Source organism: Piliocolobus tephrosceles, chromosome 4, assembly GCF_002776525.5.
Source record: "Piliocolobus tephrosceles isolate RC106 chromosome 4, ASM277652v3, whole genome shotgun sequence".
In the NCBI taxonomy this organism is placed as follows: Eukaryota; Metazoa; Chordata; class Mammalia; order Primates; family Cercopithecidae; genus Piliocolobus; species Piliocolobus tephrosceles.
Window position 1 is genome coordinate 93,940,588 of NC_045437.1, and position 15,795 is coordinate 93,956,382.

At 36.3% G+C, this 15,795-nt stretch overlaps 1 protein-coding gene across 1 annotated transcript in view; it reads left to right on the forward strand.

The window, feature by feature from the left end:
* The window catches only part of LNPEP (leucyl and cystinyl aminopeptidase), a 105,141-nt gene extending 92,043 nt beyond the window's left edge, over positions 1-13,098 (forward strand). The window contains exons 15-18 of the mRNA XM_023212204.2: positions 469-630; positions 2,564-2,704; positions 3,361-3,442; positions 4,026-13,098. Of these exons, the coding sequence (XP_023067972.1) occupies positions 469-630; positions 2,564-2,704; positions 3,361-3,442; positions 4,026-4,157 (517 nt within the window). The 3' untranslated portion in view covers positions 4,158-13,098. The remainder of the gene's footprint in view (positions 1-468; positions 631-2,563; positions 2,705-3,360; positions 3,443-4,025) is intronic.
* The last annotated feature ends 2,697 nt before the right edge of the window (positions 13,099-15,795 follow it).

Sequence of the window (15,795 nt, forward strand, 5' to 3'; positions counted from 1 at the left end):
GGGACGGAGGATTTGGATAACCTTTTGAGGTCTTTCCAAGCTCTGAGATCTTAATAAAGGCAGTAGACTGTGTTTTCTCCCTGTACCCCATTTACTGCTATATTTCTACCATGAAACTTATCACACTGAATTGTAATGCTTGTGTTTATTGCTCTATACTTCGGAATAGCCTGTGAGTTCTCAGAAGACAGAGGCTCTCATTTCTCTTCCGCTCCCTAGTGTCCAGCCTGTTGCCTGCGTAGTTCTTTGTGAGTTCTCAGTGAATATTAAATTGAACTGATGTATCCATAGTTGCACTGCTAGGAAAATAGCAGTCACTGAATTAAACTTTTTCTCAACCCTAAATTGTTTACTCAAACTTGTTATTATTACCGACCCTCACACCAGAAACTCCACCACAGCCAACTCTTCACCTTTGTATTCAGAATATTTTCTTGTTATTCTCATGTTTGACCACCTCTCTTACAGCCTACCTACTGCCGTCATGACAACTGTGTTCAAAGTTGGAGCGAAAACTGACAAAGGCTGGTCTTTCCTTTTGGGCAAATACATTTCTATAGGCTCTGAAGCAGAGAAGAACAAAATACTAGAAGCACTTGCCAGCTCAGAGGATGTGCGGAAGCTTTACTGGTATGAAACCACCCGAGGAATATGATATACAGAAACCAAAAGAATACAAACACTGTGCTCCTGGGTAGGAGCTCATTTTTGAGGGGATCTGCTTTCCTCCCTTCTGTTACAGGCCAGGCCTAAGTTGGACAGTCTGGTGAGGAGACCACAGGTGCTGGGCTTTATCTTTATGGACAAGCAGAAAATCCTTTCGCAAAGGGGATTGCAAGAAGTCAGGAGTCACAGCCCCCCTCCTCCTCCTTGCTCAAAAAGTCTTCTTCCCCTTGGAGTGTTGTCTTGTACCCCACAATTGGTACTCCATATTTTGGGACCAAGGCATTGCTTTATGCAAGCTGTCATTTTAAAAATGCAGATATTTCAGAAAAAGATAACATATTAAACCTTCTAGGTTCTATGTTCATATGAATTTATTTGTCAGACTTTTCCTTTTTAATATGTAGTGATGAAGGCCCAGAAGTAGGAGTGTCATATGGATGAAGGTAGGGCAGCAAGTCGGGCCTCCTGACAGAAAGAACAGGCAGTGGTGGGGCCGAGGAGCTCTACGTAGCCAAGAGGAATGTGGAGGTATCTGGTGTAGCAAAAGAGCACAGATGTTAAAAGTCACACTGAGGATAGAAGGAGGCTTCTGGGTCTCATTACTTCTGTTGTATGATTTTGCTCAGATAAATCTTAATAATGTCCCAGAGATGTCCTCAGTACCTGTCCAGATGCACTTACCAAAAGATACACTGTAAATAGTCATTTTCTTTAAAGTATTAGCCAGCCTCTGATTTAACAAATAGAGAAAAATCATTGTTTTTAAACTGTACTAGTAATACACTAATAATGCCCATGATAAAGTATTCAAACAGTACCTGAGAATATAGAGTAAAATATGAAAGCATTTCTTATGATCCTTCACTTCCATTCTCGTTTTCTCTGTTAACAACAGTGTCAGTCCTGGTCTTTGTATTCATCTGTAGGAATAGATATATGTACAGATGTATGTATGTACATACATATATACCTACATATTTAACTGCATTTTTAAAACCACGTTAGTTTTATACCATACTCAGTGTTTTGTGACAGTCTTTTTAGTGAATGATCAGACTGTGAGATTTTCCATGTCACTTCATGAAGCCTGCTTTATAAAAAAAGAAAAAAAAAACTGAAGTGTTTTTATGGCTTCATAATATTCTGTAGTATGGCTCTATCATAATTTATTTAACCCATCACGTTTTGTTGTGCTTTTGTTTTTTTCCCTCCTAAAAATACTGCCACAGTCTTGGAGTAGGGGGTGGTTTCTCACTGTAAACAACTAGTACAGCATAGTAGATGAGAACTGCTTTCGTTCAGATGTCAGGATTTGGTATTTATTACTGTGTAACTGTGGGTCAATTAGATAACCTCAGTTTCTTCAACTATAAAATTGAGTTAGGTAGTATTAATAAATACCTACTTTATAGCATTGTTGTGTCAAGGACTTAGAACATTATTTAGTACATAGTGTCAGTAAATGTTTACTGTGAGCATTAATAAGAGTATATTCTGAAATATATCCTAATTTTCAAATAATTCAAATGGCCTAGTTTAAGAATAGTAGTATAACATACCTGCCCATTCAAATCAAATAAAGTTTTTACGAGAAAAAATACCCCCCTCCCGAATTGTAATAAATTCTACCAGAATTTATTTCCTAAATGTTTTTACTATTTAAAAACTATTTATTGTCATGTGACAATATAGGTAAATGTCTATTTCATTGGTGAGTCCTTTCTTGGTTAAAAAAATGATATTTTCAATCTATAGATCGATCGTAGACTAATGCAACAGTTATTTCTTGAGTTGCTACAGAGCTTTAATGAGGAAACCATACTAATTTTAATTTAAGTTCAGTCATCACTTCTTCATGAATAATAATTTTGGAGGCTAAATCTGCTTTACTCTTCAGGTTAATGAAAAGTAGCCTGAATGGAGATAACATCCGAACACAGAAGCTGTCTTTTATCATTAGAACAGTGGGTCGACATTTTCCTGGACACTTGCTGGCATGGGATTTTGTCAAAGAGAACTGGAATAAGCTTGTACAGAAGTAAGTTTCTCAGAGAACTATTAACTTTTAGTATTCTCAAGTTGTGCATTTGAAAAAAGTTCCCAGTGTTGTGTTGGCTCACAGAAGTTAGGATTTTCTGTGAGAGGAAAAATACTTCCATGACAGTTTAATTGAAACATCCGAAAATTTTCACATTTGTTAACATAATTCCATAGCATGAATCATTTAACAGTAGCATTCCATCTAAGTTCTAATTAAGGCTAGCCTTGCTTGGCACCAGGTTACTTAGCTCAGCATGGCCACAGACTATTCCACAGCAACCGTTTAGCTATGCATATTGAAAAATACCTCTGCATTACCAAGGCATCAGTTAAGAACTCACATTCAGCTAGATGCAGATGTAGGCTTTTTGCTTCTTTTAAATCCATAACGGCATTTCTGGGTGTACAGTGTGATCTTCGACGATATTAAGCGGATTAATAATTTGTCTCTATGTTCTGAACTCTTCCCTTTTTCTGCCCACCTTTCTTTCCCGCCGGCAATAAGTATGCATAGGGCTACCCCAGTTTCCTCAGCTGTGGTTCCGGAAGGAGGATTCCACTCTGTCTTTGGCATTAAAGACTCCTTTGCACTCAGGAACAGTGTTTTACCAGCAGCTGCCAAATTTTTTTGCTTTTGGTTTTGTGTTTCTTCAGGTTCCATCTGGGGTCCTATACCATACAAAGTATTGTTGCTGGATCAACTTACCTGTTTTCAACAAAGGCACATTTATCTGAGGTTGGTTTTATAAAATGCTAGTACAGAGACTGGGCAACCCTCCGCACACCCCGGCCAGGCTACTCAGTTTAAGGGAGGTGGTGGATTTTCGTGCTAATTCCTGTCTCTTGTCTCTGTCTTCCTTAATCAGTACTAATGATTCAGCATTGTGATTACTTCTAGAGGGTGGCATATATGATAATGAGGAAAAATTCTGATTCCATTCTCTTCCCTTGTCTCCCTAATATAAATAATTTAAGGGGTCATAAAATTGTTCGGAAGAATTGCATTCTTAGGGTGAATTCATAGCACCAAGCCTTTGGACTCTACCTTATTTATTGTTACTTAAACATCTCTTCAGTTCCATTTTACGTTAGAAAAAATGTATCCGTGTGGGAGTAAAAAGATTTCCTTTTTAAAATTGTTTCAGATATCACCATATTGATTGGGAACTCCATGTAGATACCTTGAATATTAAAGTACTTCTTTCTACTGCTTTCAAGATAGCAGCATAGCCATCACTAAGTTAAAGCTTATTTTAAAAGCTGGAGTTACCTAAAGTTTATTGTCCTTCTTTTGAAATTCTTCTGTGTGGAACTTACAGGTTCAGGCATTCTTTGAAAATCAGTCAGAGGCAACCTTCCGGCTTCGTTGTGTCCAGGAGGCTTTGGAAGTCATTCAGTTGAATATCCAGTGGATGGAGAAGAACCTAAAAACTCTCACATGGTGGCTGTAGCATGCACAACTGCACCTCATTTTGTCGCCCATTCAGAGAGCTTGTAAGCTTGGGCTCTGCTGCTTTTTCAAAAGCCAAGGTAAAGCCAGGATTGCTGCCAAGTTGTTTGCACTCTTAGGAGTTCTAGTTAGCTCAGGGCCTGACTGTATTTTTCATCCGTCTTTTCTGAAATGTCTTTGGGCAGTATGTAGTTATTTATTATAAAATTATATTCACCTAAATGCCAACCATCTACAAAAACAGTGAGTAATTTTTCTACTTTGAAGATACACAAATGGGGGAAAAAACCCTGTTTTGGAATTCTGTTCTATTCCTCAGTATACAGAAAGTTACTGACATAGTAAAACAAGGAAAGTTCTACCCTAAGAGCCACCATCACTGCAGGCCGCTGATTTGTCAGCCATCTGTTGCTTCTTATTGATAGATGGTATTGGAATGTGGTACAAAGTTAGCTCTGAAGAATATGATAACGAAGACAATAAAGCATGCACTGTAAGAACCGACCTCAGGTGTGCATATCTACTTTGATTTGGGGTTTTGATTAATTCTTTATTTTTCTGAAAAAAAGGTTAAATAATGTCTGTAACTATTGTGGTTTTTTTCCTGCAGAATAGCCAGGTGCTACAGATTTTTAAAATTTTTGTTGTATTGAAAAGCTAAACAAGGCCAAAAGGTTAAATGTTTTGAATATTTAAGACTTTCTTTTTCATCTTTTGTAGCGTTACCATAGGAAACTGTTCCAAACTGAGTTAACTTTAATTAAAATTATTTCATTCATAAATGGTGATAGTCCCCAAATCTGTACACCTTTATCACTCCCTGCCGTAGATATACTTTAGGTTAGTATTTCTACATTCGTGGCAAGCATTTTGCTAACACCAGTGTTTTTCATTGTGACTTTTATCACTATTACTAAGAATGCAATTTAAGTTGCCTTTTGGCATCATAGATCATAGAAACTTTCTCTCTGAATCATACCCATGTGTGAATTTTCATTTTATATGATAGTGTAGCATATTATAAGCGTATTTTAAAACAGGGCCTTTGAGAAATTGAAAAAAAAAAAATATTTGAAGTTCACCATAGTACCTTAAAGGAACAAAGAGAATGTGGGATAGGAGTAACTTGAATTCATGTTTAGTATGGTGGGCTTTGAATTTTTTTCACTATCAGAAATCGTGCTTTTGTTTAGTTAAAAATTACAGTTTTTTCTTTTTTGTGTGTCCAAACTAGCATAAAAGGAGTGTTCAAAGAAGGAAAGAAAGAAAAATGAGGGAGGATGTCCAAAGCTGTATGGCATTTTACTCCTTCTGAAAGAGAAATACTGTACTTGAATTTTTGAGCTATGCAGACTTATACCTAGATTGTTGTGTTTCTTTGATTCTTAGGAGAAAAGCTGTCTTCCTAATAACTCTTGAGAACTATGTTTGAAAACAGTTTCTATGTACATAAAAAGGGTAGTTACCCATTTGTGAGCACTTAAAACACTCCACAGAGTCAGACAGTGGGAAAGGTCACCTTTTTTGTTCAGCAGGTATAAAGTTAGAATGTGTGGAATTGTGAATAAAATTATATTTTATTTTATGAAAATATTTTTATATAATAAAATTTAAAAGGCTGGTAAGCTAAAAAAATAGTCGTCTTTAATCCTAGTGTGTTTTCCCCAATTTAGTCTTTTCTAAACCTTATCTGTTTTAGAGTAGAAAATATTATATCCTGAGAATCACAGAATCATCTAAGTATGTCTTACTCAACTGAGGTGATTGTAAGTCTTTATTCTTGTGCTTTGGTTAAATGAATGATAATTTGGTTTATAGTGAAAGTTAATGTGTTTTTATATTTTTGGAGTGAGGGAAAAATACTAAACTTTTGAAAGTTTTGTTGTTGCTGGTTTTTTACCATGTTGTACTAAATTCCACTTTGATACAAAATTTAAATTTTGTAACTTCTCAAAATCAGTTAAGATTCTTCAGTTTTACCTGTGCTTCTTGACATCACTCCTGTAATGTATGTTAGTTAACTCTGCATATGGCAAATCTTGTCTTGAATTATATCATTTCTCTCCTTCTTTCTGTCTCTCTCTGTCTCTCTCTCTCTCTCTCTCTCTGTGTGTGTGTGTGTGTGTGTGTGTGTATGTGTGGTGTGGGGGGTATTGTTATGAGTAAAACCTTATCAAAACTTGGCCTAAAAAAGAGATAACTCATGATCCATTGCTATCTTTATTACTCAAAGGCTGTTCATTCCCTTGATACCAGATCCATAGTAGTTGTAGGTTTTTGTTGTTCTTGCCCTTACCTTAATTATTTGTAGTTTTAGTAGGCCTTGCCTCAGTTTTTCCCACAGAATTCCACAATTTTAATATTGAACTAACCCATCTATCTAGGACTTCTAAAAACTACATCAGGAAGGTGAGGTTAAATGAGAGGTAGAACTTGCGGTGTAATAGGTATAACGGTAGCTTTCAAAGTTTTATCTTCTCAAAACATTGTCTTAGCCACTGTATTTCTGAGAACTCAGACTGAAGCACAGAAGTCACAGTATGCTTCTTTTATTTAAGCACACAGATTCATGACACAAGTACTTGTTGAACAAGTGTTCTCATTGCAGAGAGGTCTACTTGAATATAAAAGGGACATCATACTAGATTATTTAAAAAAAGAGAATTGGAAATCTAGAATTGTGGAAGAAATATTTATGCTTTGGAGATCTAAAAAGTTATGAATGTAGGAATTGGATGAGTCCAGTTTGTTCTGTTAATATAAAATGGTTAGATATATTAAACTGCAAGTAGTATCAGCTTCACTATAAGCTTGGGCCTTCCTCCATCCTGTTTTATTTAAGTCTCTTTAAATGAAATTTTGTTGTCATTGTTTCAGCATTCATGAACTTTCCTAGTATCACAGGTTCTACTTTAATTTTCTTTGCCATATGTGTTTCCATTTTATGGGACATTAGCCACCATAGGAACAGAAGAGTTGTCAGAAGACTCCTGGGTATAGAGAGCAAATCAAGCTGCATCAGTATTATAGGGTACCAAACAGAATCCTTTCTATTAGGAAATAAGAAATCAATTAAGTGTTGGCTGGGCACGGTGGCTCACGCCTGTAATCCCAGCATTTTGGGATGCCAAGGTGGGAGGACCATTCCAGACCAGCCTGGAGTTCTAGACCAGCCTGGCCAACATGGCAAAACCCCGTCTCTACTAAAAATATGAAAATTAGCTGGGCGTGGTGGTGCACACCTGTAATCCCAGCTACTTGGTAGGCATGAGAATTGCTTGAACCCAGGAGGTGGAGGGTGCAGTGAGCCAAGGTTATGCCGCTGCACTCCAGCCTGGGTAACAGAGTGAGACTGTCTCAAAAAAAAAAAAAAAAAAAGAGTTAAGTGTCGATTTTGTTGGATTACTGACAGTGAGGTGGATTTTAAAAAGAGTCTGTTCAAACCAAAGTACCTGGAACCATAATCTGCCATCAGATTGCTAAACATTCACATAATCCCATGTTTCACAGGGCTACGGGGAAGGCAAATACATCTTAGATGAGTCACTTCCAAGGAGAGCAGTTCCTGGGCTGCAAAACTAGGTCTGGATTTTGTTACTTAGGCCTCTCTAAAAACTGAGGTCATGGATATGACGTAGCTTTTCTTCTCATCTTTGCCATTGTTACTTTTGTATTTAGGGGAATTAAATCTCTTTTTAAAGAGCTTCCTTCCCCCTTTACCCCATTTGTATTTTTAAAAACTAAGGTATATATATTTGCTTGTTTTTGCATTCTTTTATTTTGTGCTCCATTCCCTGCTTTACCAAGTAAGTACCACATAAAAGTGGAGGTGCCAAAGTATGGTAAATCTCCTCCCTTAACCTTATTGCCTGCGTGGGTGATAGCTAATAGAAAAGTTGATTGATTTTTTTTCAGTGGGTTTTTTGGGCGTATATACTTTTAAAATGTACATATATGTTTTTGATAGTTTTGTATTATTTCATTTTGTATATTTTTTTCCTGATGAAGAGTGATATATCATCCTATGAAAATTTCATCTACCCTTCCCATGTTACCTATATGGGCAATAGCTACAGACTAGTTATTTGGTTTCCTTCTTTGGAAGAAGGTGATGATGTTGAGAGGAGAGCAGAGTATGTTCTTTTAAAAGTGTGTACAGATGTTTTTGCTATTTTGTGTTATTTCATTTTCATTTCATTCATCCATTTTGTGGACGTGTAGCTAAAACGTGGTGGTCCAAAAGCATGACAGATGTTCCCTTTGCCTTTATCCTTATTGTTCTCATGGACAGTAACTAACAGAGCAATCCTAGTTGCTGTTGTTTTGATCTAGTCTTGGGGGCTGGGGTTGTATATTCTTTCAAGTGTGTATAAATATTATGCCACCTTTTTATACTTCATTTTATACTTGTTTCCTTGTATGGATGCATATATAATGAAAACTGAGGTTCAGAGTATGACAAATCTCCTCTTTTCCCTTTTCCTTATTGCCTATTTAGGCAGTAGCTAATAGAGTAGTTTGTTTTGTTTTGGGGTGTGGGAGAGAGTGGAGTATGCACTTAATGTATATAAATATACTTGCTACTACATTGTATTACTAATTTAGTTCATACTGTGTCCTCATAGACATGAAAGTACCAATGAAATGTGGAGATCTCGATGTGTAACAGTCTCCCATTCTCCTCATCCCTTATTGACTGCTGGGCAGTAGCTAACAGAGTAGTTGTCAAGTTGAGTATTTGAGGTGAAGGGGAGGGATGGGGAAGGTAGGAAAAGGCACTTAATGTATATACTTGTTTATACTACTACTACACTGTATTAATTCATCGGGTGCCCAGACTAAATGGTACCTAATGAACCATGGAGTTCCAGATGTATAACAGTCTCCTCTTTTCCCTTTCCCTTATTGCCTATGTGGGCAATACTTAGAGTAGTTTGGGTTTATTGAAGATTTTTTGCTAGGAGAGAGAAAATGGTTTCAGGGTAAGAGTATATACTTTAAACCTGTATATAAATGTTTTTGCTACTTTTCTGTCACAACCTTTCTTACCTTGTCCTTTACATGGATATATGAAGAAAATTGAGGTTCAGCCTGTAACAACTCTCCTCTTGTCACCTTCCCTTAGATTGCCTGTGTGGGCAGGTGTCTAAGAGAGTAGTTGATTAGCTTCAGGGATTCTTCTGTGGGTATTGGGGTATATACTTTTGTATATGTATGTACATATTTTTACTTCTTTATTATAGTGTTTAATTGGGTACCCGGTCGTTCACTTGGACATGTAGGTTCCTAATGAGCTGTGGAGTTATAGATGTATAACAGTCTCTTCTCCCTTAACCCTTTTTATGTATATGGGCAATAATTTTAAAGTAGCTTGGATTTTTTGAAGTTTTGAGGGGTGGGAAGGATCTAAGAGCAGATTATATACTTTTTAAAAATGTATATATACTTTTCATTACTATATTGTATTATTTCATGCTGTACCCAGTCCATTGCTTGGACTTACAGGTACCTAATGAAACGTGGAGGTCCGGATGTATGAAAATCTCCTCTTTTCCCCTTTCCTTATTGCCTCTGTGGGCAATAATTATAGAGTAGTATAGATGGTTTTTCTTTTTTACTCCATCTCCCTATCTTCAGGAGGGTGGGGTGTGCACTTTTAGAAATGTATATAAATGTTCTTGCTTCTTTTTCCTGTTACTTCATTGTGTGCCAAGGCCTTTCCATGGATACTTAGGTACGTAATGAAAATTGAGGTTCATTCTATGAAAAAATCTCCCCTTCTCCCCTTCCCTTATTGCCTGTTTTGGCAATGACTAGTAGAGTAGTTTAAGGGATTTGTTTTTTTTGGTGGGGGGGAGGTGGGGGAATTTCTGGGTGTGTCTTTTTTTTTAATGTATATAAAAGTTTGCTAGTTGTTGTTGTTGTTGTTCTTTCACTCTCAACACAGTTTTTTGTTTAGGGTTGTAGGAATCAAATGTAATGAGGGACCCAGACCCAGGAATATGGTAAATATTCTTTCCCTTCCTCAGAGCTGTGTACACAAGCAAATAGTATATGAGCACTACAGGGTTTGGGTTTTGGTTTTTTGCTTTTGAGGGTTTTAATGAGGAGTGAGATTGTGAGAGGAAAAGGCAAGATATATAATTTTTTAATGTATATAAATGTTTTGCCCCTTTTTGGTGTTAACTTCATTTTGAATCTGGTCCTTTGTATGACCACTTAGGTACTTAATAGTAATAAAGTTGAGATTAACTCTATGAAAAATATCCCATACTCCCCATCCCTCATTGCCTAGGGGGCAATGGTAGAATAGATGTTTGGTTTCTTTTGGGGGGTGTCTGGGTGTGTGTATGTGTGTGTGTGTGTGTGTGTGTGTGTGTATACACACACAAGGACACACATATTTATATACTATACACACACATTTTAATGTATATAAATATTTGCTACATTCTGTGTTATATAATGTGGTACCCAGTCCTCTGCTGGGACATGTATGTATATAATGAAACATGGAGGTCCAGACGTATGATAACTCTCCTCTGTTTCCCTTCCCTCATTGCCTGCAGGGGCAATGGTTTCATATCTTGGGTTTTTTATTGTTTAATTTTTTGTGTGGGGAGGGGTTCTTTGGGTGGGTAGTAGTTAGGGGGAAAGGACAGTGTCTATACTTTTTAAAGATGTATATAAATGTTTTCATGTTATTGGTTTTTGTACCTAGTCCTTTGCATGGATATATAGGTACTTAATGAAAATCGAGGATCAGTGTATGACAAATCTCCCATCCTCCCCTTTCCTTATTGCCTGTGTTGGCAATAGCAAGTAGAATAGTTGTGTGTTGTTTACTTACTTATCTGTTTTGGAGAGATTTCTATTTTTGGTAGGGGAATATTCTTAATAAGTATAAATATGTTTTCATATCTTTATTTCATTTTGTAGTCTTTTGCATGGCTACGTAGGGACCTAATGAAAGTTGAGTTTTGTAATATGACACCTCACTACTTCTTTTCCTACTTATGTGGTTATTTTATTTCATTCTCTAGGATCTATTCCATTAAGGATACAAGCATATAGATGCACATATATCATTTGCTTCTTTTTTCCTCCATTATTTTCTTTTAACACTAAGTCCCTTGCAGGGGACCTGACTGTACCTAACAAAAATAAAGACCTACTAAATCCCTGCCGTCTGGCTGGAAGGTGTAGCAGTGTAGTGATGTAACTAATGGCAACAAGTGTGCAGCAGATAAAACAGGAGAAGACACTCGGCTATGGTTGAGTTGTGAAAGCTAATTAGATCCAGCATTTCTTATGTTGATTCAAATTGAATGAGATAGTGAAAAGGGACCTGTGCTTTTGTAAATTCTAGAAAGGCAAGAGGACAGTATTGAATAAAGATGTGTTTAAACTTCATTGCTCGTATATCTTTTAGTAACTGGTAAACCGGCGAAGCTGATAAGCCAATAAGAGTGCTGTCTAGAACTCATTTGCAAACCCTTAAGCGTAGCTTCTTCTTGAGGCCTGGGCTTGTGGTTCATCTATAGAAGTCTATTATGATTCCATCAATTGCATAGCTTGTGTACCTGGTAGAAATTGTTTGTTGGAGTGACCCTTTTGAGTTATTGACATGGCTCCGATGAATAGAACATGAGCCCCAAAACTAAATCCAAAAGGAATTTTCTATCTTTCATCCCCCACGTGGCAAGACAAGTTAGCCCTTTCCTACCCAGAGTTATTTTGTGTGACTGCATCTTTCTCCGCTGTTCTCCATTGTGTGCTTTACTTTTTGTCTTTAGTGCCTACACTGTTAGGTGTTTTTCTTCACTGGCATTCACAAATTTAAGCCATTGCTGCCTCATTAGCCTTGTATTTTGTGTGCATATCATGTATCCAGAACTGTATGTTCACTTTAAGCATTCTTACATCACACTGTCTCTTCATCTACCATATGGTAAATGTTAAAACTCCACATTTGTCTGCATCAGAGAAAATGCATATGCACACATCCTCCCCCCCGTCCCCCCCCGCCCCGCTCTCTTCCCTTCCTTCAAGTCTCTTAGCATTGTTTGTTTTCCATTTCTGACACTACTATTCCATGCTGAAGATTTGCCATATTACTGTTTTGGAAATATTGAATGATAGAACTCCTAGAAAATTTTCAAAGAAATGTTATATACTGTATATCAAACTCTCAGGTTCTAGTGTTGAAAAAGCCTATACTTTGCTATTACTTATACCTGCTGCCATAGAAAAAACTAAGTTTATTCATGACACATTTAAATTTGATCAGAAGTAAAAGAAAAAAGGGCACCTTTTCGGAGTTAGTCATGGTAGTCATTAGTGATATTTCTGAACAGTTCTTAACTTAAAATACTTCAAAGGAAGTAAAGGTCATGGGTTAGCTGAAGGAAATGCTCCAGAAATTGGACTTTATAAACCATCAGTACAATAATACGCTGTGTATGTGTGTGTATATAAAATGAGAATTATGGCATAATTGGAGCATTTGCATTAATCAACAAACTCAGATTGAGACGAAACTTAGTCTTACAGCTGTCTTGATTAAAGCCAAGTGTTCCATGTTGCTGTGAAGAATAGCCTCTTTCAAATACTTTGGAAAGTAGTCACTTGGAAACTTGTAAAGGTATTACATTTTTATATTTAAACACCTATAGAGATCTTCAATTCCTTGAGTCTGAGCTTGTGGGTGGAATTCTAAATTTGTATCATAATCTGTCTTTTGTGAAAGATTTTGAAAATATGTATATATATAATATTGTATATGCAAATTGTGTTGTTTCACTTGTAAAGGGAAAAGGCTTATTTTTCTTTATATTTCTGATAACTTGTTTTGCATATGACCAGCACTGACTGAAAGGCATGTGTAACTGCAAACACTGTTGCTTTTTTGTGAAATGAAAATAAAAGTATTTAAATACAAATATTGTGTGGACTCTTTGGATTAACGTATATATAAAGTGGTATTTCTTCTTAGGTTATGACCTCTACCGGGGCAGCTCCTGTACTCATTGTCTTTTGTGATTAGTTTTTTTATTTCACCAGTATCCAGTATCTTTATTGCATATACCTCAGTTGACATTTGACATTTGGAGGTGGCTAATTCTTTGTTGTGGGGACTATTCTGTGAATCATAGGACATTTTGCAGCATCCCTCCCATGCCAATTGCAACTAGTTGCCAATAGCAACTCTTGTCCCCAGTTGTGACAACTAAAACCTCTCCTCCAGACATTGCCAAATGTCCCCTGAGGTGAGGGTTAAAACTTGGAGTGGATGCATAGGGCGGAGAACTAAGTAACAGTCATGGGCGCTCCATCAGGACCATTATTTACTGTTTGGACTAAAGCAGTTCTCGTAAACACTCAGGTCACCTAAGTAGCCAGCTGATGCAGTAGTAATACAGTACCTAAATCAGTGTGAGAAATGTTATACGTGTCATATGCCAGTGAAACCAAGGAACACTGTCTTACTTTGAAGGTGAGACACTGGATGTTATCAGGGAAATATCCCTTGCATTGATTCACATATAAGTAGGAGTATGAGTGCACCTTTTTAGAGGCACACTGCCACAGTTACATTCCTGGTCAGATCTACAAAAGGAGCTGCTTGATTCTATCTGCATGAGGATCCTTGAGGGAGAATTGAGAATTTCTTAGGCTTCCAGATATATGAACTAGAATGAGAAATCTTTGAGAAAAATAAAATGAAGACATAAACAGTCACTAAATCCATAGGGCAGCCCATGTTCAATCCTGCATGTAGGACCCAAAGATCTCTGTAATTTTTAACTTGAGCAAAATTATTGGAATATTACTATTATCACATAACAAAAGGTAACAATTTCAAGAAATTTAAATACTTGAAAGGCTATGAAATAATTAGGCTGGTATCAATCAGAACTAGAATTGATTTCTGGTTCAATCATTTTCCACTTAGAGAGTTGTTACTAATTCCTGTTTGCCTCAGTTTCCTCCATTTATAAAACCGAGATACTGCCTACCTACCTACCTTGCAGGGCTGTTAGCATTATATAAAATAACCTATAAATTGTTTAGTATATTGCCTGGCCCAGGCATAGTAAGTATTAACTGTCATTGTTAAAACTCCCAGCTGCTTAGTGAGGTGTATGGATATTAATATCTTCAGCTACAGATGGAAATGAGTTTTTAAAATTGAATAAGGTTATATAACTTGCTAGTCAGGAAATTACAGAAATAATTTTAGTCTAATATGCTTTTTATTTAAGCCTTAAATATGCAAAGATTTTATTTGAGAGGCATTATATTAGGAAAAACGTGGAGTTATATAGGTTTCACTACTGAAGTTAATTCTGGCTGTCGCTGAATTTGGTTAATTAAAAGTAGATACAAAACAAAATACTTACTCTTGACTAATCTGCAAAGCAAATCTACTTTGCAGTAATAACATGAAGAACAGGTATGTAGGAAAATACACCTGGTGCTTCCTAGGTACTCCACAAATACTCATTTCCTTCTCTCAGTTTACTTGCCTAAGTATGCAAATGAATCAGACATGCCTAAGTCTCCATTCTACTCCATTCTAGCTAGAAAAAAAATTGTTTGCAACTTAGGCATTAGAGGGCATGATGGAGAGAAATTGGCCAAATATTTTAGGACCTCGGATTACTAGTGCTAGAAGGAAAACTTCCTTCACATGACCTAGTCTAAATTTCCTCCTTTTACAGATTAAGGGCATTAGAAGTTATGCTTGAGCTAAAATCCCACATGATATAACATTGTATGTTAATTTTGTATATGTTTTTAGATTAGAAACAGTTTATATGCATCATTTTTGAGACAAATGATGTGCAATTGCCTGCGGGATACTGCTTCTTTGGAGAAGAGAGTATTAGAATTTGCTGTTGAAAGAGGTGTTTCATTGTTGTTGAGTGCAGAGCTAAATTAAACTATCCTAATGTTTTCACTTTTACATTTAATGATGCCGTGAATGATTCAAATAACATGATCTCAAAAGAGTAGCGTGGTTTTTTTTTTTTTTTTTTGAATGTTTAAATGAAGTGAATTACATTGAAGTAATTTCTCAAGTAGAAGATACTAATGTCAGAAGGTTCAGACACTCCTTCACCACCAAAGGGAATCTCAGGAAGGAGGGAGGGTGGTTAGCGTTGGTAAAGTAACAACTGCCACAATGGCAGAACATAAATATTAAGCTTCACCAACTATAGGTAGAAAGTGAAAATGAACCATTTTCCTAAAGTACAGTCATGTGCCACGATGATGGTCCCATTATAATAGAGCTGAAAAATTCCCATTGCCTTGTGACATCTTGATGATCCTAACCCCGTGTAGGCCAAGGCTAATGTGTTTGGTTTTGTCTTAGTTTTTAACAAAAACAGTTAAAAAATAAATAAAAAATTTTTGATATAAAACTTATAGAATAAGATATAAAGAAAATTATTTTGTGCAACTGTACGATGTGTTTGTGTTTAAACTGTTATTACAAATGAATCAAAAGTTAAAACATTTTAAATGATTAAAAAGTTTACATTAAGCTAAGGTTAATTTACTATTGAAGAAAGAAAAATTATTTTATAAACTTAGTGTAGCCTAAGTGTACAATGTTTATAAAGCCTACAGTA